Below are 24272 nucleotides of genomic sequence, written 5' to 3'. Positions count from 1 at the left end.
GCAAAGAATTCTAAAGATTCAGTACCCTCTGAGAGAAGAAGTTCCTCCTCAACTCTATTCTAAATTGACTCCCCCTTATTTTGAGGCTGTGCCCTCTAGTTCTTGTTTCCTTTAAGTGGAAATAATCTCTGCTTCTACCCTGTCTAGCGTCTTCATTATCTTATATGTCTCTATAAGATCTCCCCTCAGCCTTCTAAACTCCAACGAGTACAGGCCCAATCTACTCAATCTCTCCTCATAAGCTGACCCCCTCATCTCCAGAATCAACCTGGTGAACCTTTTCTGTACTCCCTCCAAGGCCAATATATCCTTTTGCAAATAAGGGGACTAAAATTGCACACAGTACTCTAGTTGCAGCCTCACCACTACCTTGTACAATTGCAGCAAAACCTTCCTGCTCTTATATTCTATCCCCCTCACGATAAAGGCCAATATTCCATTTGTCTTCTTGAATACCTGCTGCACCTGCAAACTGAGTTTTTGCGATTCATGCATAAGGACCCTCAGGTCCCACTGCACCCACTGCATGTTGTAATTTTTAACCATTTATAGTCCATTTTACTATTATTCCTTCCAAAGTGGGTAACCTCACACTTGCCAACGTTATACTTCATCTGCGAGATCCTTGCCTACTCACTTAGCCTATCCAAATCTCTCTGCAGACTTTCCGTGTCCTCCTTGCAATTTGCTTTCCCACTCATCTTTGTGTCATCCACAAACTTTTTTACCCTACACTTGGTCCCCTCCTCTAGATCATCTATGTATATGGTAAACAGTTGAGGCCCCAGCACCGGTCCCCTGTGGCACGCCACTAGTCACCAACTGCCAACTGGAAAAGCACCCATTTATTCCAACTCTGTGCTTCCTATTAGATAGCCAATCCTCAATTCACGCTAACACTTTACTCCCAACTCCGTGTACCTTAATCTTATGCAGCAACCTTTTGAGAGGCACCTTATCGAACGCCTTCTGGAAATCTAAAAACACCACATCCACTGGTTCACCTCTGTCAACCGCACTTGTTACATCTTCATAAAAATCCAGTAAATTCGTCAAACATGACTTTCCCTTCATGAATCCATGCTGCGTCTGCTTAATTGAACCATCCTTTTCCAGGTGTCCTGCTATTTCTTCTTTAGTGATGGATTCCAGCATTTTCCCAACTACGGACGTTAAGCTAACTGGCCTGTAGTTACCTGCCTTTTGTCTACCTCCTTTTTTAAACAGTGGCGTTACATTAGTTGTTTTCCAATCAGCTGGCATCTCAAGAATCCAGCAAATTTTGATAAATTACAACTAACGCATCTGCTATTACTTCTTTTAATACCCTGGGATGCATTCCATCTGGGCCCAGGGACTTGTCTACCTTTAGTCCCTTTAGCTTACCAAGCACTACCTCTTTAGTAATAGTAATCGTTTTAAGGTCCTCACCCCCTACAGTCCCTTGACTGTCAATTATCGGTAAGCTATTTGTGTCCTCTACCGTGAAGACCGACAAAAAACTTGTTTAAGGCCTCGGCCAGTTCCTCGTTTCCCATTATTAAATCCCCCTTCTCGTCTTCTAAGGGTCCAATATTTACTTTAGCCACTCTTTTCCTTTTTATAAATTTGTAAAAACTTTTACTATCAGTTTTTATATTTTGTGCTAGTTTAGTTTCATAATCTATCTTTCCCTTCTTTATCACTTTCTTAGTAGTTCTTTTGTTTCTTTAAAGCTTTCCCAATCTTCTCGTTCCCCACTAGTTTTGGCCACTCTGTACGCATTGGTTTTTAATTTGATACTCTCCTTTATTTCCTTAGTTATCCACAGCTGGTTAACCCTTTTCTTACATTCCTTCTTTTTCCAATGGAGTATATTTTTGCTGAGTACTGAGAAAAATCTCCTTAAAAATCTTCCACTGTTCCTCAGCTGTCCTACCAACTAGTCTGCGCTCCCAGTCTACATTAGCCAATTCCGCCCTCATCCTATACTTGATGAGTATACTCATCAACTGAGCATCTCCAGCCCTTTGGGTTAAACAATTCCGTGAAGAAATTTTTTCACATCTCAGCCAACCCTTTAGTTTAAAACTATATTCTCCATTTTGGAAAACAGCCTTTTAGCATCCATCCTGTCAAATCACCTCATAAAAAAATCTGAAAAAACAGTAGATTTAGATCATAGAATCTTACAGTAAAGGAAGAGGCTATTCAGCCCAGTGAGCCTGCCACGATAACAATTCCACCCAGGAACTATCCCCGTAAACTCCACACATTTACCCCGCTAATCCTCACAACACTAAGGGGCAATTTAGCATGGCCAATCAACTTAACCCACACATCATTTGTCAAAAACAATTTCCTTTTCATAAATTGTACTGACTTTGCCAAATCATAGTATAATTTTCCAAGCCATTTCCCAGAAGGAAGAACGTAACAATTCCATCAACTGAAAATCAGAGAATCTGACACACTAACTTTATTTTTTGGTTTTGTGCATCCAACCTCCCCTGAAATCTCCATGCCCTGTCTGCATGGCACCCACCATTACATTAAACATAGAAAACAGGAGTTGGAGTTGGCCATTCAGTCTCTGAAGACTGCTCTTCCATTCAATATGATCAGGCTCATCTCCATCTCAATGCCATATTCCCACTCTCCCCCACCATCCCTTGACACCTTTAATATCTCAAAATTTATTTCCTTCTTTAATATATTCAGTGACTTGGCCTCCACTGCCTTTTTCACAGGTTCACTACCCTCTGAGTGAAGCAATTTCTCCTCATCCCAATCTTAAATGGCCAACCCCATATCCTAAGACATGATCCCTTGTTCCATGACCCCAGTCAGGGGAAACTCATCCCGACATCCAGTCTGTCCAGTCTTGTCAGACTTTTATATGTTTCAATGTGATTCCCTCTCACTCCTCTAAACCCTAGAGAATACAGGCCTAATCAACCCAATCTCTCCTCATATGACAATCCTGTCATCCCCAGAATCAGTCTGGTGAGCCTTTGCTACACTTCCACTATGGCATGTATATCCATTCTTACGTAAGGAGATGAAGATGGCACACAGTGCTCCAGATGCGGTCTCACCTAGACCTTGTACAAGTTCAGTAAGACAGCCTTGCTCCTGTACTTAAGTGCTCTTGCAACAAAGGTCAACATTCCATCTGCCTTCCTAACTACTTGTTGCACCTACAAGCTTTCTTTTAATGACTGCACAAGGACATCTAGCTTCCTTTGTACATCAGTATTTCCCAAACCATCACCATTTAAATAATGCTCTGCCTTCTTGTTTTTCCTATCGAAGTGGACAACTTCACACATAACGGTGCATGGCGTTACGGTAATGTATTAGCATGGATAGAGGATTGGTTAACTAACAGAAAGCAAAGAGGATAAATAGGTGCTTTTCTGGCTGGTGATCAGTGACTAGTGCTGTGTCTCAGGGATCAGTGTTGGGTCCACAATTGTATACAATTATATTGCATCCATCATATATTTAGCCACTCACTCAACTTGTCTAAGTCATCTTAAATGCTCTTTACATCCGCCTCAGTACTCACATTCTCCCTAGTTTTGTATCAGAGAAAACTTGAATGTATTGGTTCCTACCTCCAAATCATTTATATATATCATGAATAGCTGATGTCCAAACATTGATCCCCGTGAAACCTCATGAGTCGCCGCTTGCCAAAAAACATTCATTTATTTCTACTCTCTGGTCTGCAAATCAATTATCAGTCCATGCCAGTATAATGCTCCCAATATCACGTGCTTTCATTTTGCACACAAACCTCTTATGCGGAAGTTAAAAAGTTTTGGTGATTTTCACCGACATGCAAAAGGTATATATGATGCAAGCCACATAAGTAAATATCGAATGTGGGTATTTTCCTCTCTTTGACCCCTCATAGCTGCAACATTAAAGTGATTTGGAGGATTGTCAGAAGTGTCCTGCCATGAGGAATGGGCAGGCTGGTTTAACCAGATGGTCTTTTTGTGCTTGTCAATTTTATAATGTTGCTTAAACTTAGCCATTTATAAAAAAAGGTTACTTAAATGGTCTATCTAGGTATAAAGTGACAACTGATACAAAAGTAAAATACTGTATATGCTGGAAATCTGAAATAAAAACAGAAAATCTGACAGTATGTCAGGTAACATTAATGGAGAGGGAAATTTGAAAGTTAACATTTCAAGTTGATGATTTTTCATCAAAACTGGGAAAAATTAGAAATAGGTTTTTAAGCAAGCATAGAGACAAGGAAAGGAGCAGTGGAGAGAAGAGAACAAAAGTAAATGTGGTTTATCTGGATTTCCAGAAGGCATTCAACAAGGTGCTGCACTAAAGTGTGCTGCATAATATAAAGGTGCATGGCGTTATGGTAATGTATTAGCATAGATAGAGAATTGGTTAACTGACAGAAAGCAAAGAGGATAAATAGGTGCTTTTCTAGTTAGTGATCAGTGACTAGTCCTGTGTCTCAGGGATCAGTGTTGGGTCCACAATTGTTTACCATTTACATAGATGATTTGGAGTTGGGGACCAAGTGTAGTGTGTCAAAGTTCGCAGATGACGTTAAGATGAATGGTAGAGCAAAGTGTCCAGAGGACACTGAAAGTGGGGAAGGGTCTAGCAGATGGAGTACAATGTTGGTAAGTGCAAGGTCATCCATTTTGGTAGGAATAACAGCAAAATGGACTATCGTTTAAATGGTAAAAAATGCAACATGCTGCTGTGCAGAGGAACCTGGGTGTCCTTGTGCATGAATTGCAAAAAGTTGGTTTGCAGGTGCAGCAGGTAATTAAGAAGGCAAAGGGAATTTTGTCCTTCATTGCTAGAGGGACGGAGTTTTAAAAACAGGGAGGTTATGTTGCAACAGTATAAGGTGCTGGTGAGACCACACATAGAAGACTGTGTACAGTTTTGGTCTCCTTACTTGAGAAAGGATATACTGGCACTGAAGGAGATGCAGAGCAGATTCACTAGGTTGATTCAGGAGTTGAGAGTGTTGGTTTATGAGAGAGACTGAATAGAGTGGAATTATACTCATTGAAATTTAGAATACGGGGGGACCTTATACAAACATGTAAAAATTATAAAGAGAATAGATAAGATAGAAGCAGGGAGATTGTTTCCACTGTTGGGTGAAACTAGAACTAAGGAACATAGCCTCAGAATAAGAGGGAGCAGATTTAGGACTGAGTTGAGGAGGAACTTTTTCACCCAAAGGGTTGTGAATCTGTGGAATTCCCTGTCTAGTGAGCAGTTGAGGCGACCTCACTGAATGTTTTTGGGCAAAGATAGATAGATTTTTGAACAGTTAAGGAATTAAGGGTAAAGTGAGTGGGTGAGTAAGTGGAGCTGAGTCCATGAAAAGAGCCATGATCTTATTGAATGGTGGAGCAGCCTCAAGGGGCCAGATGGCCTACTCCTGCTCCTAGTTCTTATGTAAATATCTGGGATACATTGGAAGATAGGAGTCATCAAAGGACAAAGGATGATGGTACAAACCAAACAGAGTGGTAATGGGACAAAAAGTAAATCAAAAGATAAGTCTAGAGGAGTTGTAAGTGACAACAGCAGAATCATTACTTCAGTCTGTTATTGGAAAAAATGTGACCAGTGCTAATGATCCGGAATTGCAGAACTCAATATTAAATCTGGCAAGCTGTAAAGTGCCTGATCGAAAGGCACAGTGCTGTTCCTCTAGGTTTCATTGATATTCATTAGAACCAAGAAGAGATTGGTCACAGTGGGAGAAGGGCAGAGAATTTAAATGACAAACAACCAGAAGCAGAGTCATGGTTGCAGACTGCCAGAGATGTTCCACAAAGTGATTATCCAGTTTGTGTTTGATCTCCCCTGCGCAGAGGAGACCACATTATGAATAGTGAATACACCCTATAAGTTGAAAGAGGTACAAGTGAATCCCTGTTTAATCTGGAAGGAGTATTTAATGGTAGATGGAGTGGAGGTAAAATGGCAGGTCTTGTTTCCTGCACTTGCTTGAGAAGATGCAATGGGAGGGGGTGAGGATTATTGAGGTGATTAAAGTGAACGAGGGTGTCATAGAGGGAATGTTGAAAGTGGAGGGAAAGATGTATTTTGTGGTGGCATTACACTAGTGGCGTTGGAAATGGCAAAGGATGATTCATTTAATGTTAAGGATAGCAGAGTGGAAGGCAAGGACTATGAGAATCTTATTATAGTTTGGGAAGCGAGGTGAAAGGTTAAGAGCAGGGAAATCGGAAAGGCACAATGGGCCCTGTTGTGAGAAACGGTCCGATACTCACTTTTATGATCCCCCCCTTGAATCAAAGACACGGATGAGTTCAGCTAACTGTCGGTTTATTCGATCTTGCAAGAAAGGGTGCCGTCCCGTGGGTACACACACCTTGCTTTACACAATCATAGTTTATATACATTTTTCTAGATAACAATAGGACAGCCCTCCTTTCTTCATTGGTTACCACTTCCTAATCCCTTTACCGAGTGAGCTCCTCCCTTGTTGACATCCCATTAACTCTAATCCAATCACCCCTTTTAAGGCTTAAATCGTTTTACCTCTCATCAATTCAGCTAACTCTTTTTCATTGTCCTGTAAATTGCTAACACATTTATTTTATATGGTGTAAATTAGTTTGTTTTCCTATCTCTTTTCTGAAGACCCCGGGCGCCTGCCAGTCTCATGTTTTTTTCTTCTTTTTCTATGTGTTTCATCACCTGCTGGTCTTAGCGTTTAACCCCTTAGGTTACAATAACGGTTCTGTCATGGTTTCCGCCCCAGATGGCTTGACTCAAAAATTACACTACCATCCCTTACACTGTTAACCATGGTGGAGTGGAATCCTCAATTGAGGATAAAGGAAGACATACTAAAATCACCAATATGGAAGGTAATATCATCAGGACAGATGCGATGGCGACAGAGAAATAGGGAGAATAGTGTAGAATACTTTCAGGAAGTCAGGGAAGGGAGGTATAATCAAGGTAGCAGTGGGAATCAAAAGATTTACAGTACCCAGAAGGAAAATACAGTAAAATGGGGAAATAAAAATACTGATCCAAACTGTTCTTTCCTTCTGGGTCAATACTGATCAAGAGTCTAACCCTAGAAATAAAGACAGAAGTCTGGGATGGGAAGAGTTAAAAATAGTTCGTGTGAGGACAAGTAAGGAATGGAAATTAGAAGCAAAAGTCAATGTAATTTCACCACTTGGCTTGAGAGCAGGAAATGGCACTGATGTAGTCATTAATGTGCCAGATAGAGAAGTGGGAGAGGATGCCAAAGACTCTAACAACTGATATGTGCTTTTATACATTTTCCATGGAATATCTTCAATTTTCATGTTTGCTCATGACATCACCGTAGTGGGTTGGATCTCAAACAATTACAAGATGGAGTATAGGAAAGAGATAGAGAATCTGGTGAACTGCTGTGATGACAATAATCTCTCCCTCAATGTCAACACAACAAAGGAGATAATCATTGACTTCAGGAAGCGTAAAGGAGGACATGCTCCTGTCTACATCAATGGGGTTGAAATAGAAATGGCTGGGAACTTCAAGTATTTAGGCATCAGATCACCAACAACCTGTCCTGGTTCCCTCCTTACCTATGGTATTGTTAAGAAAACTCACCAACACCTCTACTTTCTCAGAAGAATAAAGAAATTTGACATATCCACTACGACTCTCACCAACTTTTACAGTTGCACCATAGAAAGCGTTCTTTCTGGATGCGCACCATCAGGATCCTGATTGTTTGCCATTTTAACACATGATCCTGCTCCCATGTCTGTCCTGGGATGTTCCAATGAAACTCAGCGCAAACTGGAGAAACAGCATCTCATCTTCAGACTAGGCACTTTACAGTCTTCCAGTCTCAACATCAAATTCAACAACGTCAGATGATTAACTCTACCCCACCTCGACCTCTTTGTTTTCATTTTATTTAATTTTTTTACTGTTCTCTACCTTTTATTTAGTCTACCTTCATTTTTCTTTCCCCTGCCCACTCTTTCCCCCTACTTTATCCTCCCTTTCCTTCCCTTTACTTTGCTTCCCTTTTCCCCTTAATTTTACTTCTCTCCCACCCATTTCTCTTCTCCCCCCACCCCCACATCTTCATGTGTCACAGCTTACCCTCTGATTTTAGTTTCTCTGCGTTTGACCATTCACACTCTTTATTCTCTCTATGGACTGCCATTAGCAATCTTTTCCCTGGTTTCTGTGGCAATGACTCATCTTTCATTCCCTTAATCTGCAGTATAAATAGCTCCCACTTTCAATGCTTTTTAGCTTTGACAAAGGATCATCTGGACTCAAAACATCAGCTCTTTTCTCTCCTTACAGATGCTGCCATACCTGCTGAGATTTTTCAGCATTTTCTTTTGGTATAAGCATTCTTTCTGGTTGAATTACAGCTTGGTATGACTCCTGCTCTTTCCAAGACTGCAAGAAACTACAAAGGGTAATGAACAACGCCCAGTCCATCACTCAAACCAGCCTCAAACTCATTGACACTGTCTATACTTCCAGCTGCCTCAGAAAAGCTGCCAGCATAATTAAGCACTCCATGGACCTCGGACATTCTCTCTTCCACCTTCTTCTGTTGGGAAAAAGATACAAAAGTCTGAGGACACGGCCCAACTGACTCAAGAACAGCTTGTTCTCTGCTGCCGTCAGACTTTTGAATGGACCTACCTCACATTAAGTTGATCTTTCTCTACACCCGAGCTATTACTATAACACTACATTCTGCACTCTTCCTTTTCTTTCTCTATGTATGATATGCTTTATCTGTATAACATGCAAGAAACAATACTTGTTGCAGTGTACTAATACATGTGATAATAATAAATCAAATCAGAACGTATTACTCCAATAGTTGGACCACACCATCCCACCTGTCCCTTGTGGAAACATTTATGCAGAGAAACACCTCTGACCACAAGTACATCAGGCAGTGGTCTGATGGAAAAAGGAGATGGAGGAGTCTGTTGGATGATTCCCTGAGTAGACTGTCAAAGTCATTTGGCAGAATGCCTCATCATCTGAACTTTCAAACAAGCTTGGCTGGCAGTGAGAAAGGCCCTTCCCATCAGATCCTTCCTACATGCCTGGAGTATAGCCCATCTGCACATTGTTCTTGAGGTGACCAGTGGGGAAGAGACCATTATCCACCTCCTTGTGGAATGCGCCTTTGAAAAGAAAGTCAGGAGAGAGATAAGGTGGTTTATGTCGAAGTTCATCCCAAGCTCCATGACGCAGGACTCTGTGCTCAGCAGGTTGTTCCCAGGGACACACTGAGACAAACATCAGCTGTTGCTGGAGGGTCGTCAACTCAGTGAAAGATGCTCTTTGATCTGCCTGAACTTTGTTTGTCTTCCAGTACAAGGAGTTGTCCCCAACCAATTACTGCAGACTGGCACATTCCAAATCCCAGGACTAAGTTCTGAGAGACATAAAGCTTGGGGCAACTACCGCAGGCAATGGGGAAAAGTCGCTGTCTAAGACCTACCAGCCATAGTGAACTGAGGGGAGTGGAATTGTACAGATCCCCCTCAGGTTGTATTGAATATATACAGTGAATATTACATGTATCACACCTGTATTGAAGTACCCCAGATATAACTTGTTCTAGGTAGATAGCGTAAATATCTTTGTATCATTTGTAATGACCATTTTGAAATATCTAACATTCCTTTAACTGTTCTGAATCACTTCAAGAGTGCAACATGATCAATGTAGAGAACCTGAATATTATCGCACTTTTGTGTGATGGCTATTTTGAAATATTTGTACATTTGTGACATTTAGTGGCTAAGATTAAGATTAACATTAGGAATTGGGTTTAGCAACTAGGATTAAAATTAAGGGCTGGGTATGGTACCCAAGTGGTTTTACCAGGATAGTTTGGTTTCTATTATATATCCCGGTGTCTTCACAGTTACGTGAAATTAGTTCAACTGTCTCAGTTTTTACCTTTACCTTTTCCTTTCTTGTCAAATATAGAATCACAGAATTCCTACAATGCAGGAGGCCATTTAGCCCATCGAATCCACATCAAACACAATTCCACCCATGTCCTATCCTCACATATTTACCCTGCCAGTTTCCCTCACACTAAGGAGCAATTTACCATTGCCAATCAATGTAATCTGCATGTTTTTGGACTGTGGGAGGAAACTGGAGCACCTGACCGAAACTCACCTAAACACAGGGAGAATGGGCAAACTCCACACATACAGTGAACTGAGGCTGGAATTGAACCTGGGTCCTTATGCTGTGAGACAGCAATGCTAACTGCTGTGCCGCCCCAAATATGAACTATTTCTGGGGGAGAAAATCTGTGCAAAATGTTATCTTTCATCTTGTGAACACCCATCGCATTGCCTGCACTAGATCTGTATCTCTACTTCTGACATCTCCAAGGGAGTTCTCACCACCACTTTAGCAGCAAGGGCTCCATTGCTAATGATACCTTTGAAAGGATCTATACAAAAGTGTTGCTATCTCCGGCTGGATACAGTCCAGGAGATGCCATGACCGCCAAACTTCAACTACCCCGCCCCCAGGCGCCGGCCATCGATCACTCACCGGGTCAATCATCACAGAGCCCCATTGCTTTTCCAAAACTTTTGACATTTTAGTCAGGATAGGGTGGCGATACGGTTAGAACCCGCTCTTAATAACGCCCTTGTCACTCTTTCATATTTATAAATCATAAGTAAATAATATTGAATAAATAATGGCTGGGTAACCCGTGGTTGACAATATTCTTATGTGCCCTGCAGCCCTTCGATGGAGAAGAGCAAGCGGCACTTACCCGGCATTTTCACAGGTAGGACCGCACTAAAGGCCGAAGTCGCGCTCTCGGTTTGACTTTATAAAATGCTCTGACCGTGGAGAGCTCGGTGGCGGTCACAGCCGCCGGAGTTTTAACCGAGTGAAGCCAGGAGGCGGAATGGGAGACATCTCCATGGTAACCAGCGCCACCAACCTGACCCCGGAACTCGAAGACCAAGTCGTTTCCGGGGCAGCCGGCATCCTTCAAGCAGCCGATGCTTTGTGTGGGGGAGAAATATCTGGAGGAAAAACCACAGCAGAAGCAGGGACATCTCCTTTAGACTGTATGTTATGGTCGAGGCAGTTCTTTTGTTTCAACGTTACACACATTAGCTGTAGACTTGGGATAATTCCTCTCGCCTCTTGGAAGAACTCTCATTTATTAAGTGCCTTTCGCAACTGTTCTTTGTTCTTTGAATTGATCTATTAAATTCACATATATTGGAATACAGTGAAAAATATTGTTTCGTGTGCGCCATACAGACGAAACTTACTGTACGTAAAGTACATGGGAGGGGGAGGAAAGAAGAGGATGCAGAATATGGTGTTGCAGTCATAGCTAGGGTGTAGAGAAAGATGAGGAAGTTCCAAACACTTTTCAGCCGACTGAGTACTTTTTTTCTGAAGAACTGCTGTGATGTTAGAAACGGGGTAACCGATTTGCGTGCAGCAGTGTCTCGCAATTTGTTAATGATCAAGATGATCTGTAACAGTGATGTTGTAATGGTTTGCCCGAAGGTAGATATGTCCTCTGCCCATTTTCACTTCTCTTTAGTTGCTCCTAGGAGCCTCTGGTTTTCAATTTCAATGAGCAATATGGTTAAGGATAATGTTACATGAGATGTTGCCTTCCTTGCATGTGCTTAAAGACAATGCAAGTTTCCTATGCCCAAGATCCTCTGCCTATAAACAAGCATTGCCCCTTGAGGTGCTAGTTCTTCTGCCAACAGCACTGAAAATTTGCCAGTTCTGCTTTTGGCCATGGTGTGTAATCACAAACCACATCTTTGGGCTGAGAATGACTTGCAAAAGGGCAGAAATGGCTCTTTAAAGTGTAATTGTTTATTGTGAGGATTGAATTTGTAAACATTTTCAAAAATGTCAGACTTTTGCTTTCATTGTGGTTGATGTTACTAATTTATCTTCAATCTTCTTCATTAGGATGAGAAATGGATTTGGCAACATAAAGCACCTTGCATAGTTGAACAATCTAAGAACATGGAATAATGTGTTAATCCATTCATAACCTGTCATACAAACTCCTGTGTTGATTGTGAGTGTTCCTTTTTCATTTTGCTGCCATTAAAAATGTGGACAAGTGCACTGAAGGCACTCTGCTTTTTGAACTATAGTCACTGTTCTAATGTAGGAGTTGCAGGAACCAAGTCGTGTGTAGGAATGTCCCACAAGCAACAATGAGATAATGACCAAATAATCTCTGTTTTAGTAATGTTTTTGATGGATGAATATTGGCTAGAACACTGGTTAAAGCTCAGTAGCAATGTATTATAAATGTACAGAATTGATAACTATTTGGTCATAATTATAAACTGTAATATATAACAAATGTTTTATCTTTTTAACAGTGATCACAGAAAATGAATTTTGGAAGGAGGCCCAACCGAGGAGGAGGAAGATTCAACAAGCATTATGGTGGTGCAGGAGGAGGAAGCAGGAAAGCCTCAGGAAAAGCATGGGACGATGGGGATGATTTCAGTTTCGCCCAAAAGCCAACTCTCCCGACCAGGCCTCGGAGTAGAGGTAGAGCTGGAGCGGGAAGTAGAGCAGGAGCCAGAGGTGGAGCGGGAAGTAGAGCAGGAACCAGAGGTGGTACTGGAAGTAGAACAGGAGCCAGAGGTGGAGTTGGAAGTAGAGCAGGAACTGGAAGTGCAGCCAGAGGTGAAAGTAGGAAATATCCCAATGACCTGTTCCAGGAGCAAAGCGAGTTCAACTTATTTGGTAATCTGGTCAAAACACAAAAGTAAGTACAGAATATGACCGATATGGATTAATGACTTGCTTGTGTTTGTATCATTTGAGCCTTTCTCTTAAGTCGTAAACAATTTTTAGTGAACATATTAGAATTATGTCTCCCCGTGCTACTGATATCAGCTATCTAGTAAAAGAAATGCTCCAAACGAGTCGGATCATTCATCGCAAGTTGAAAAGAAACAATTCAACCCAACTGATTCTTGTGCTGCTTGTATCAGCTGATAAACAAGTGACCTTCGAGGATGCCTGTGAGCAATTCATACATAGAACATAGAACACTACAGCACAAACAGGCCCTTCGGCCCTCAAGTTGCACCGATCATATCACAAGTTGCTCTGATCATGTCAGTTTGTGAGAAATGATACTTTGGAACTGTAGATGCTGTAGAAAACAATATTTGTTTTTAAAATCAGTAAGAAGTCTCACAACACCAGATTAAATTCCAACTTCATCAAGTGAATGGAGGTCAGTTCACAACCACAGCATATGCAGGCAAAGACACAGTATGAAGATAATTACAGATTGAAGTGTGAAAATATTTTTAAAATGGAAGAGTTTTAAAATGAGTGGTGTTTGAAAATGTAATCACTGGATAACGGATGTTATTTGGTGTAAATTGTTTTTTATACTGGGGGAAATGGCAAGAAGATGAGAAATGTTGGTTTCATTACAGATAAGATTCAAGAAATATTTTTGCTTAAATAAAAACAAAGTGCTGGAAAAACTCAGCCAGTCTGGCAGTATCTGTAGAGAGAGCAGCAAGGTCAATGTTCCAAAGCCAATATGACTCCTCTTCAAAACATTTTCACTTCTTGCCAGGTACTTCAGAATGGAATGTTCAGCTGGGTATGCTTTATTGTCCACTGAATCAACAGAACACCTTGGGGATGAAATTGGTCTCCACTTGGGAGTCAAGAGTGGGGTAAAATGAGCTGCTGATGCATCATAAGCCTGTTTTGTTTTAATGGCAAAGATTAGTTTTGCCCTCTCTCTTTCTGTTGTCCAATTCCATTTTTGGATGCTATTGGTTATAGTAAGTAGACTGATGCTGTGTAATTTTTCAAGGATCATTTTAGTCACTCAGTGCAATTCCTCTTACTTTGAACACGAGTGAATTTGAATATATTATCTATTCAAAATAATTCATGTGCTGTATAGATTTCAAATGCATGTCTTTAATTAGAAAGGCAAGTTCTGTCGCAATGGTTATGTTGATATTTTAATTATTTCCCTTTCTGCAGGTCGAACAACAATAGCCAAAAGGCAGGCAAATTTAAATCCAAATCTGAACACCGAGTACATTTGCAGACTATAAACATGACAACTGAGAACCAGAAGGATGTTAAACAACTTCTCCGGGAGCTGCAGAACCATGAAAAGGAGACTACAGCAGAGTAAGTGTATCACATATTTTGTTTCCTCCCTTCAAGCTCTCTCTTTTCATTCTGCCACAGAATGAAAGCTGAAAGTATATCCCTTTTGAATGTTGTAATTTATTTGAGGACTGGTTTGGATTTCCAGCCAGTTTCAACAATTGTACCTTGTTCCTTGGGAGCACTGAAGAGAGGCAGTGATTTGTAAGAGGAGAGCTTGTGGGTAAGTTAAAGCGATTTTTAAAATTAACTTTGCTAGTTTTTTTTATTTTAATTCCGGAAACCGGAAGTAGTTTGCTAAGGGACTTGGGCAGTTTTTTTTTCCTTACCGTAAATTGGACTGGTGAGGAATCCCGATATTCTACACTGGTAGAGTACTCCACCCTCCCACCTCCTCTAACCTAAAAAAGAGAGAGAGAGGGGGGCTCGGAGTGAGAACAGGTAAGTTTTTTTTTGTGTGAGCTGGAAGGGCTTTGACTCACAGGGCCTAAGCGAAAAGGGTGAGGCAAGCTAAGTTCATAAGTTTTTATTACTTTTTTCCTCTGTATTTCTAAAAAGGGCAAGTATGAGTGTGAGGCCGGTATGTTGTTGCCAGTGCAATATGTGGGAGGTCCTGGAGGCTCCTGGTCTCCCAGACATCCATATTTGAGCTCGGTGCATGGAGCTGCAGTCCCTAAGGGACCAGGTTAAGGAACTGGAACAGCAGCTCGAGGACTTTCGTCTCATTAGAGAGAATGAGGAGGTAATTGACAGGAGCTACCGGCAAGTGGTCACACTGGGGCAACGGGAAGAAGGCAAGTGGGTAACTGTTAAGAAGGGGAAAGCTCAGGTGATAGAGAGCACCCCGGTGGATGTCCCCCTTCAAAATAAGTACTCCTGTCTGAGTACTGCTGGGGGGGGGGACAGCTCACCTCGGGGAGGAAGCAGTGGCCAGGTCTCTGGAGCTGAGCCTGACCCAATATGAAAAAGTAAGAAAAAGAGCAGCTAGGCAGTGTTAACAGGGGACTCCATAGTGAGGGGATCAGACAGGCATCTTTGCGGACGCAGACAGGAGTCGCGGATGGTGGTTTGCCTCCCTGGAGCTGGGATCCGGGATGTCTCTGGACGTGTCCCAGACATCCTGAAAGGGGAGGGTGAGGAGCTGGAGGTTGTGGTTCATAGAGGTACCGCTGACATAGGCAGAAAGAGGGAAGGGGTCATGAAAAGGGATTATAGGGAATTAGGTCGACAGCTGAGAAAGAGGAACGGGAAGGTAGTAATCTCAGGATTGCTGCCTGCGCCGCGGGAGAGTGAGAGCAGAAATGGAATGAGGTGGAGGGTGAATGTGTGGTTGAGGGACTGGAGCAGAGGGCAGGGATTCCAGTTCCTGGATCATTGGGACCTCTTTAGGGGCAGGTGTGACCTGTTCAGTAAAGACGGGTGGCACTTGAATCCCAGGGGGACCAATATCTTGGCGGAAAGATTGGCTAGGGCTACTGGGGGGGCTTTAAAACTAGAAAGGTTGGGGGGAGGGAATAGAGATGAGAAGACTGAGAGCGAGGAGGTTAGCTCCCAGGTAGAGAAGGACTGTAGACAGTATGAGAGGGAGGTTAGACAGGTAATGGAGAAGGGAAGTGCCTGGACCGAAGGTCTGAGGTGTGTCTGTTTTAACGCCAGGAGTGTAGTGAACAAAGTAGATGAGCTTAGGGCGTAGATTGCTGCTTGGGAATGTGATGTGGTGGCCGTTACAGAGACTTGGATGTCTCAGGGACAGGACTGGGTACTTCAGGTGCCGGGATTCAGATGCTTCAGGAAGGATGGGGAGGGGGGCAAAAGAGGTGGCGGAGTGGCACTGTTGATCAGTGACAGTGTCATGGCTGCAGAGAAGGTGGATGCCATGGAGGGACTGTCTACGGAGTCTCTGTGGGTGGAAGTTAGGAACAGAAAAGGGTCGATAACTTTGCTGGGTGTTTTCTATAGGCCGCCTGATAGTGACAGGGAAGTTGAGGTGCAGATAGGGAAACAGATCCTAGAGAGATGTAGTAATAACAGAGTTGTCGTGATGGGAGACTTTAATTTCCCAAACATTGACTGGAATATCCCTAGGGTAGGGGGATTGGATGGGGAGGAGTTTGTTAGGTGTATTCAGGAGGGTTTCCTGACACAGCACGTGGACAAGCCTACCAGAGGAGAGGCTGTACTTGACCTGGTGCTGGCTAATGAACCAGGACAGGTGACGGATCTCTCGTTGGGAGAGCATCTTGGGGATGGAGATCATAATTCTATCTCCTTCACAATAGCATTGGAAAGAGATAGGATCAGGCAGGCTAGGAAGGTGTTTGTCTGGAGTAAGGGGAAATATGATGACATCAGGCAGACAATTGAACGAGTAAACTGGAAGGAGGTGTTCTTGGGGAAAAGTACTGAAGGAAGGTGGCGGATTTTCAAGGAATGTTTGACTGGAGCTCTGCATGACAACGTTCTGATGAGACAAGGAGGTTTTGGTAGGTCGCGGGAGCCGTGGTGCACGAAGGTTGTGGTGAACCTGGTCAGGAAGAAAAGAAAGGCATATAAAAGGCTCAGAGAGCTAAGAGACATTAAGGATTTAGAGGAGTATAAAGGAGCTTAAAAAAGAAATTAGGAGAGCCAGAAGGGGATATGAGAAGGCCTTGGCGGGTAAAATTAAAGAGAATCCCAAGGCATTCTACAAATATGTGAAGAGTAAAAGGATGAGAAAAGAAGAGATAGGACCTATAAAAGGTGAAGGGGGAAAAGTCTGTGTGGAACCGGAAGAAATGGCAGAGGTGCTTAATGAGTACTTTACCTCGGTATTCACGGTGGAAAGTGATCTGGGAGGTTGTACTACAAGTTTGCGGCAGACTGAAAAGATTGAGTATGTGGATATTAGAGGATGTGTTGGGACTTTAAAATTCTATCAAGATAGATAAGTCGCCGGGACCGGATGGGATGTACCCCAGGTTACTGTGGGAGGTGAGGGAAGTGATTGCAGAGCCCCGGCGATGATCTTTGCATCATCGATGGAGACGGGGGAGGTTCCGGAGGATTGGAGGATTGCGGATGTGGTTCCTATTTTCAAGAAAGGGAACGGGGATAGCCCGGGAAATTACTGACCGGTGAGTCTGACCTCAGTGGTTGGTAAGTTGATGGAGAGGATTCTGAGGGACAAGATTTATGAGCATTTAGAGAAGTTTAGAATGATCAGGAATAGTCAGCACGGCTTTGTCAAGGGCAGGTCGCGCCTTACGAGCCTAGTTGAGTTCTTTGAAAATGTGACTGAACACATTGATGAAGGAAGAGCGGTGGACGTGGTTTACATGGACTTCAGCAAAGCAAGACTTCACGACAAGCTGAGAGGGCATGGGATCCAAGGGGCTTTGGCCTTGTGGATCCAGAACTGGCTTGCCTGCAGAAGGCAGAGAGTGGTTGTGGATGGGTCTTTTTTCTGCATGGAGGTCAGTCAGCAGTGGAGTGCCCCAGGGATCTGTTCTAGGACCCTTGCTGTTTGTCATTTTCATGAATGACCTGGATGAGGAAGTAGAGGGATGGGTTAGTAAGTTCGCCAACGATACGAAGGTTGGTGGTGTTGTGGATAGTCTGGAGGGATGTCAGAAGTTGCAGCGTGACGTAGATAGAATACAAGACTGGGTGGAGAAGTGGCAGATGGACTTCAACGCGGATAAATGTGTAGTGGTCCATTTTGGCAGAATGAACGGGATGCAGGAGTACAATATCAAGGGTAGGAGTCTTAGCTGTGTTGAAGAGCAGAAGGATCTTGGGGTCCGGGTCCATAGGACTCTTAAATCAGCCTCGCAGGTGGAGGATGTGGTCAAGAAGGCGTATGGTGTACTGGCCTTCGTTAATAGAGTTTAGGAGTCGGGAGGTAATGCTGCAACTTTATAGGACCCTTGTCAGACCCCACTTGGAGTACTGTGCACAGTTCTGGTCGCCTCACTACAGGAAGGATGTGGAAGCTATTGAGAGGGTGCAGAGGAGATTGACAAGGATGTTGCCTGGATTGGGAGGCATGCGTTATGAAGATAGGTTGAGGGTGCTTGGTCTCTTCTCCCTGGAGAGACGAAGGTTGAGAGGCGACCTGATAGAGGTTTATAAAATGTTGCGAGGAATAGATAGGGTGGATTCTCAGAGGCTATTTCCCAGGGCTGAAATGGTCGCTACAAGAGGACACAGGTTTAAGGTGCTGGGAAGCAAGTACAGAGGAGATGTTAGGGGAAAGTTTTTCACTCAGAGGGTGGTGAGTGAGTGGAATCGGCTGCCGTTAGTGGTGGTAGGGGCAAACTCGCTGGGGTCTTTAAAAGACTTCTGGATGAGTACGTGGGATCTAATGGCATTGGAAGTTACAGATAGTTCTATGGCTTGGTAGGTATAGATGTGATCGGCGCAACTTGTGGGCTGAAGGGCCTGTTTGTGCTGTAGTATTCTATGTTCTATGAATTAAATCCGACTCAGTTTGACTTATGGGTATTGTTCTGAGTAATGAGATTGGCCAGTCTCAATCCAATTCATGACTGCCCGCCTGAAATTAAAAGATTCCATTCTCCAGAAGTAACATCTCTCCCCTTCTAGTGACTCCTGCTAAAAGTAGCACTCAAGCAAAGACAACACTGGGCTTGAATGTGATGAAAGACTCAGTTAAATATATAAAAAGCAAAGATATACATTTTATATGCCACTTTTCATGACCACAAGAGATTGCAAAGTGCCTTACGGCCAAATAAGTATTTTTGAAGTGTAGCCACTGTTTTGTAGGAAACACAACAGTCAATTTGGACAAGGTATTTGAAGGTGACAGCATCTGTAGAACATTATTTGCAAGTGAGATTATACGTTGAAGCAAAAAGACATAGCAAGTTACTACTGGTCTAAGGGGAATAAAATAATAAATCAGCAAGTTGCCCTACAAAGAATATAATGCTCTCTTCTAGAATAGTTAATTTAATGATGACATTTTTTGTCTTTAATTGATCTTTTTTTTTCAAAAATGGGAAGGACAATCTGGGGCAGCCTGTATCATGGATAATCAATCTGCTCCCCACCAGTTTTCCATCAACAATGGAAATGATCCCAGAAATGTTGGTTTTAGGAGCTGTACTGGATTTGTGAAAAGCCAACAGTATATATCCCACATCAGCAGCATCTAGATGATGAGGTGTCTATCCCTTAAACAAATTCAGAGATGCAAAGGAACCACTCATGTATACAGTCACTTGGCAAACAGATGTTTATACCTCATCCAGGCCACTTGTATCTGTTATGATTTTGTTCTTGGGGCCAGTTAGCTCGGTTACGTAGTGTGGTGCTCAGTAACACTGACAGTGTGGATGCCAGGAAAACATACTTTTGTGTAATGAGTGCAAATTCAATCCTTGTACCAGCTGATGATGTTCTTAAGACCTGCCTCCTCCTCCTCTTGCCGCTTCATCTCATGGCAACATTGAGCCATGATTAGCAACTTTGTCCAATAAAGGTTCTACATCTGCAAGAGGTGTGTAAAAATGATTGGCACCTAAGATGTAGTTCATATATCATTCGTGGTTACTGTACAGATCAGAGAAATCATCTGTGTCTTCCAGACATCTAGGCATCAATCCCCATTTGAAGTTTGGTTGAGAACAACAGCTTCCATCTGTATCAGTTTAAAAAAAATACATAAATCTTTATACAGCTGACAAAATATCCTCCTCTCCCCATTCACCAGTTGTCCCCTATGTGCTTATTCTTTGGATGTATACAATATATTATTTTTCTAGTTTGTTTCCCTTTAAATACAGTAAAGCTTAGATTTTTTTCTGTTTCAGGAATTCATGTTCAGACTCTCCCTATTGCATTCTTGTAGCCAAGGTGCTCCCTCGCTAATCATTAGTGACTAAGAGGCAACCTGAAAAACCTGACACCTCAATCCTATTTAGGATGGAAGAGGGTTGAGCATACTCATGTAATCTTGAACTTTGTTAAAGGCTCGCTAAATGCATTGCCTAATTTCGATTTGAGATAATCTCTAAATTGCACTTTTTGGAACGAATGGTTGTCTTGGGCCCTGTGACTCATCAAATAACAATAGAGTTGGCAGGAGTTGATGAAGTTCTTTTGCATGTATCCAACAGCTTTGTGGCTGCCTTTCCCTTTCTGTCATTCCTCTGATGGTTAAATGTTCAATGAGACCATCTCTAACTTGACCCCAGTGCTTAGTATAGTCTTGCTTAAAGATGCACTATGAGTTACTGGTTCAAATCCTTAATTTTTTTAATAAAGTCCTTGTGAGTTCTCTCAGCTGAGCCTCTCCAAGCTGAAATTCCAATAGGTATAAAGTTCCCTCCAAAAGGACCCCTTTCCACTGCCTCAGACCCCTGCCTTGGCAATTTTCTTTTGCTCTAGGTCACTTTTAAACCTGTTATTGATTAGGAAGTCTCAATATTTTGCTGCATTTTTACTTCGAGACCAGCTTTGACTCTTCCGCCATCACTATTTACATCTCTCCGATCGTCTTGGAACCTCACAATGTGCAGGTGGACTTCCGTATGGTCGAGAAGGCAACTTTAGCGTAGCCTCCAGCTTCTCCCAGTAACTGTGGAGCCCAGGGTGATTGTTGTAGAGATTTCTTCCCTCCCCCTGAACCCATTATTATAGATGTTCCCATGCCCTATGTGGACTTCGCACCCCCTCATCTTGAGAGAGTGTTCATGATACCCAGCCCCTCAAGATCTTCAAGCATCACATCCCCCCCTTTTTGATACTTTCCCAATTTACAAGCTGAAGATGCCTCCGCTGACCATGACTGTTTCATCTGCAGCCAATGCCAAGCCAGCCACTCCAATGATCGCCATGAGTGAGACATATGACCATACCCTGCACGGTGCCTATTGAGCAGACAGGCTTTGCCCATGCCTGGACTGGGACCACAGTGTGCTTGCTTTGTATAGCCCTGTCACATGGCCTCTGCAAATCCTCATGATTGCCTTTAATCTCTCACCCCGACAATGTGGTCCACAGAGCCCCTGGATAGCCTTTAACTTCTCACCCTGATCATTTGGCTTTGGTACTAGGACTGTGTGACAGCCTGAACTGTCTGTCCCCATGCTGTAGACTGCCACCCTACCTTTTAACTCTCAGTGCCTAATGCAAGCAGTCCAGCCTGCCAACCCCATGTCTCACCTGAGAGTGCAGGTGACAAGTTCGAGCAATGCATATAGGCTTACAATGTTGTAGACACCTTGAAGTTATAAGGGAGGTGAAGGTGTGATTGAGACCAGGCTAGTTTACTGCTTGTGTGGCATATAATTAGGAAGGAGAATGTAATTCTGGTGAGTTGCATTTATAATATGTTAATGCGTGCAAATGTAGTTTTCAACATGGATCAGTGGGAACCTGTCATTCGACCACCGTGAAAGTGCTGAGGGAAAATTTTGATTTATTTTCCTTTGTGGCGGAAATCTGACTTTTGACGTTGCTTAGAATTTTCCATCTTCATCCATCATGCTTCCCCCTGCTGGCAGAACTGGAAAAATCCATCCATGGTCTGTCGTTCTCCTCACTGTACCATTACGATCAACACAATAAAAAGTCTCACAACACCAGGTTAAAGTCCAACCAGTTTATTAGATAGTACTGTGTTTGCCCCAGTCCAACGCCGGCATCTCCGCATCACCATTACGATCAAGGCATGGCATCAACACTGAGGGGCTTGGAAGAGGACCAAGCATATCTAAAATTGGGATGTAAATCTGGTGAAGCTACCACATAGCACAGTACGAATGCCAAACCACCGAAGCAGCATGCATTAAGCAGAGCTAAACAGTCCCACAGCCAATGAATCAGATCGCAGCTCTGCAGTCCTGCCACATCCAGTGATGAATTGTGGTGGACGAGTAATCAACTAACAGGATGAGAAGGAGGCAGCTAAAAATACATCTCTATTCTCAATGATGGCAGAATTCGGCACAACAGTGAAATATTTACAATCATCTTCAACCATATATGTGATTTCTGTCCCTCCTGAATTCCCTACCATCACAGATGTCATTCTTTAGCAAATTTGATATCAAGAAATAACTGAATAAGAAGTGTTCAAAATCATGGTTTGATTGAGTAAATTTCCAGTGGTCGTATGGTTGGTAACTAGAGGATACAAATCTGAAATGATTGGTAAAAATGTGAAAGACAAAATGAGGGAAAAAAATTTAAGGACAAATTATTTTGTGATGAAATAATTGGTAACTGGAGGATGCAGATCTAAGATGATGATAGAGTGAAAGGCAGCATGAGGAAAAGAAAATCATGTTGTCTTCAGGCAAACAGTGCCTGATAAGGAGACAGAAACAAATTCAATAGTAGCTTTCAAAAAGAATTGACTTAATACTTCCAGGAAAAAATTTACATGGCTCTGGGGAAAGAGGAGCAGATTGGGATTAATTGGATAATGAAGAGCCAAAATAGGCAAGATGGGCCAAATGCCTTCCTTTGCACTGTATCATGTTATGATTCTGTGAACATGGTTCAGGATGCTTTATTTCAACAACTTGTACTTATATAATGCCTTTGAAGCAGAATGTCCCAAGGGTCTTTACAGCACACAAATCTCATCGATAATAAAACTTGGTGAAGGCAATATGTTTTAAGGAGCATCTTATAGATGGAGAGATTTATAGAAGGATTATCAGGCTTTACAGCTTGGGCAGCTGAAAGCACAGCCATCAATGGTAGAGTGAGGGATGGAGAGGAGACCACAAGTAAAGGATTTTATTGGAGCATTTTCAGGCTGAAGGAGGTTTCAGAGCTGATGGGGGTCAAGGTCATGGTGGGACTTGTTCACAAGGATATCAATCCTTAACTATGGATGTGCTTTGTTACCTTAAGTTATATATGGGCAGGAAGTTGATCTCAATGAAAGAGTCCCAAAAATTGTGTTCACACTAAGCATGGGGAGATTGTTTCCATTGTGGTTGAAGTGAATGAACTTTTCTTCTTATTCAGTTTTTTTTTGGTCATGTCATTGTTATAGTATATCCTGAAATTTACTTTTGCAGGTGCAAAATATCTTTTAGCATTTACTATTATATCTCCAATATAATTTTGTTTTGATGCATACAATGCATCTCTTGTAGTAATAATGCAAACCTATTTCCCTTCAAAAAAGAGCGAAAATTTAGTTTCAATGTCAGGAAATCTTATGTGCCTGTAATGATCAGAGATAAAACTCTGACCATTGAGCAAGTTGTTTCTGTTACAAGAGGAAAATCTTCTGATGTTCAACATCATACTTAAGTTAGAGCAAACCACTCCCTCTCCACACTTGTCTTGGAAACAGCTTCCTATGAAAAACATTCTCAGAGCAAATGGGAAATGTAGAATTCTGCACGTACACAAATACATATGCATGCGCGTTCACTCTATGGTTGACTTGGGTATTTTCCATAAATGAGGGAAGCACACTAGGCAATATTAGTCTTCAAATTTTGGCTTATAAGCATCTATTATTCAAGAGAAAATATTATCACAATTTGGAAGAGATTTGAAAAAGTGCAGCTTATACTTGTCCATATTTGCTTGTGTTTAGTGTACAATTTAAATCTAGTTTTTTTTTCACGGGCCATCAACATCATTGCAACTGGCTTATTTATTGTTTGGTAGCTTCAATCACTGTAATGTATTTCAAGTAATTAAAGTTTCAACTGACAAAATTATCACTTTTAAAGTTCACAAAGCCCAGTTTAATTGATGATTCATCTCAAAAACATGATTTTAATTTCTGTTGATATTTCTCCATGAAAATGCAATAACATTTTCATCACAAAATACCCACAGCCTCTTAGAAGGGTAGATAAATTTGCATTTTGGGGGGAGCCAAATAATTTCATGAGGGAAAACTATGACTGGGAGGACATGCTGATAGGGATAGATGAAGTATGTTAGGGTGAGGCTGGAATGAAGCATAAAGGCACAGATTAATTGGGCCAGATGGCCTGTTTTTGTGCTATAAATTCTATGTAAAACTTGACCATTGACAATTTCATGTTGATTTTACTGGTGTTTGATTGTGTTTTGGATAT

At 42.2% G+C, this 24272-nt stretch overlaps 2 protein-coding genes across 2 annotated transcripts in view; one reads left to right on the top strand and one right to left on the bottom strand.

Moving 5' to 3' along the window:
* Positions 1–10980, bottom strand: part of morn2 (MORN repeat containing 2) — a 57345-nt gene extending 46365 nt beyond the window's left edge. The window contains exon 1 of the mRNA XM_080200165.1: positions 10823–10980. Within this exon, the coding sequence (XP_080056291.1) occupies positions 10823–10829 (7 nt within the window). The 5' untranslated portion in view covers positions 10830–10980. The remainder of the gene's footprint in view (positions 1–10822) is intronic.
* Positions 10981–11031: 51 nt separating this feature from the next.
* dhx57 (DEAH (Asp-Glu-Ala-Asp/His) box polypeptide 57) overlaps positions 11032–24272 on the top strand; it is a 76126-nt gene continuing 62885 nt past the window's right edge. The window contains exons 1-4 of the mRNA XM_080200164.1: positions 11032–11126; positions 12004–12115; positions 12429–12823; positions 14077–14229. Of these exons, the coding sequence (XP_080056290.1) occupies positions 12441–12823; positions 14077–14229 (536 nt within the window). The 5' untranslated portion in view covers positions 11032–11126; positions 12004–12115; positions 12429–12440. The remainder of the gene's footprint in view (positions 11127–12003; positions 12116–12428; positions 12824–14076; positions 14230–24272) is intronic.

This window comes from Carcharhinus amblyrhynchos, chromosome 12 (assembly GCF_965287045.1).
Source record: "Carcharhinus amblyrhynchos chromosome 12, sCarAmb.v2.hapA, whole genome shotgun sequence".
Lineage (NCBI taxonomy): Eukaryota > Metazoa > Chordata > Chondrichthyes > Carcharhiniformes > Carcharhinidae > Carcharhinus > Carcharhinus amblyrhynchos.
This window is presented reverse-complemented; position numbering and strand designations above follow the sequence as displayed.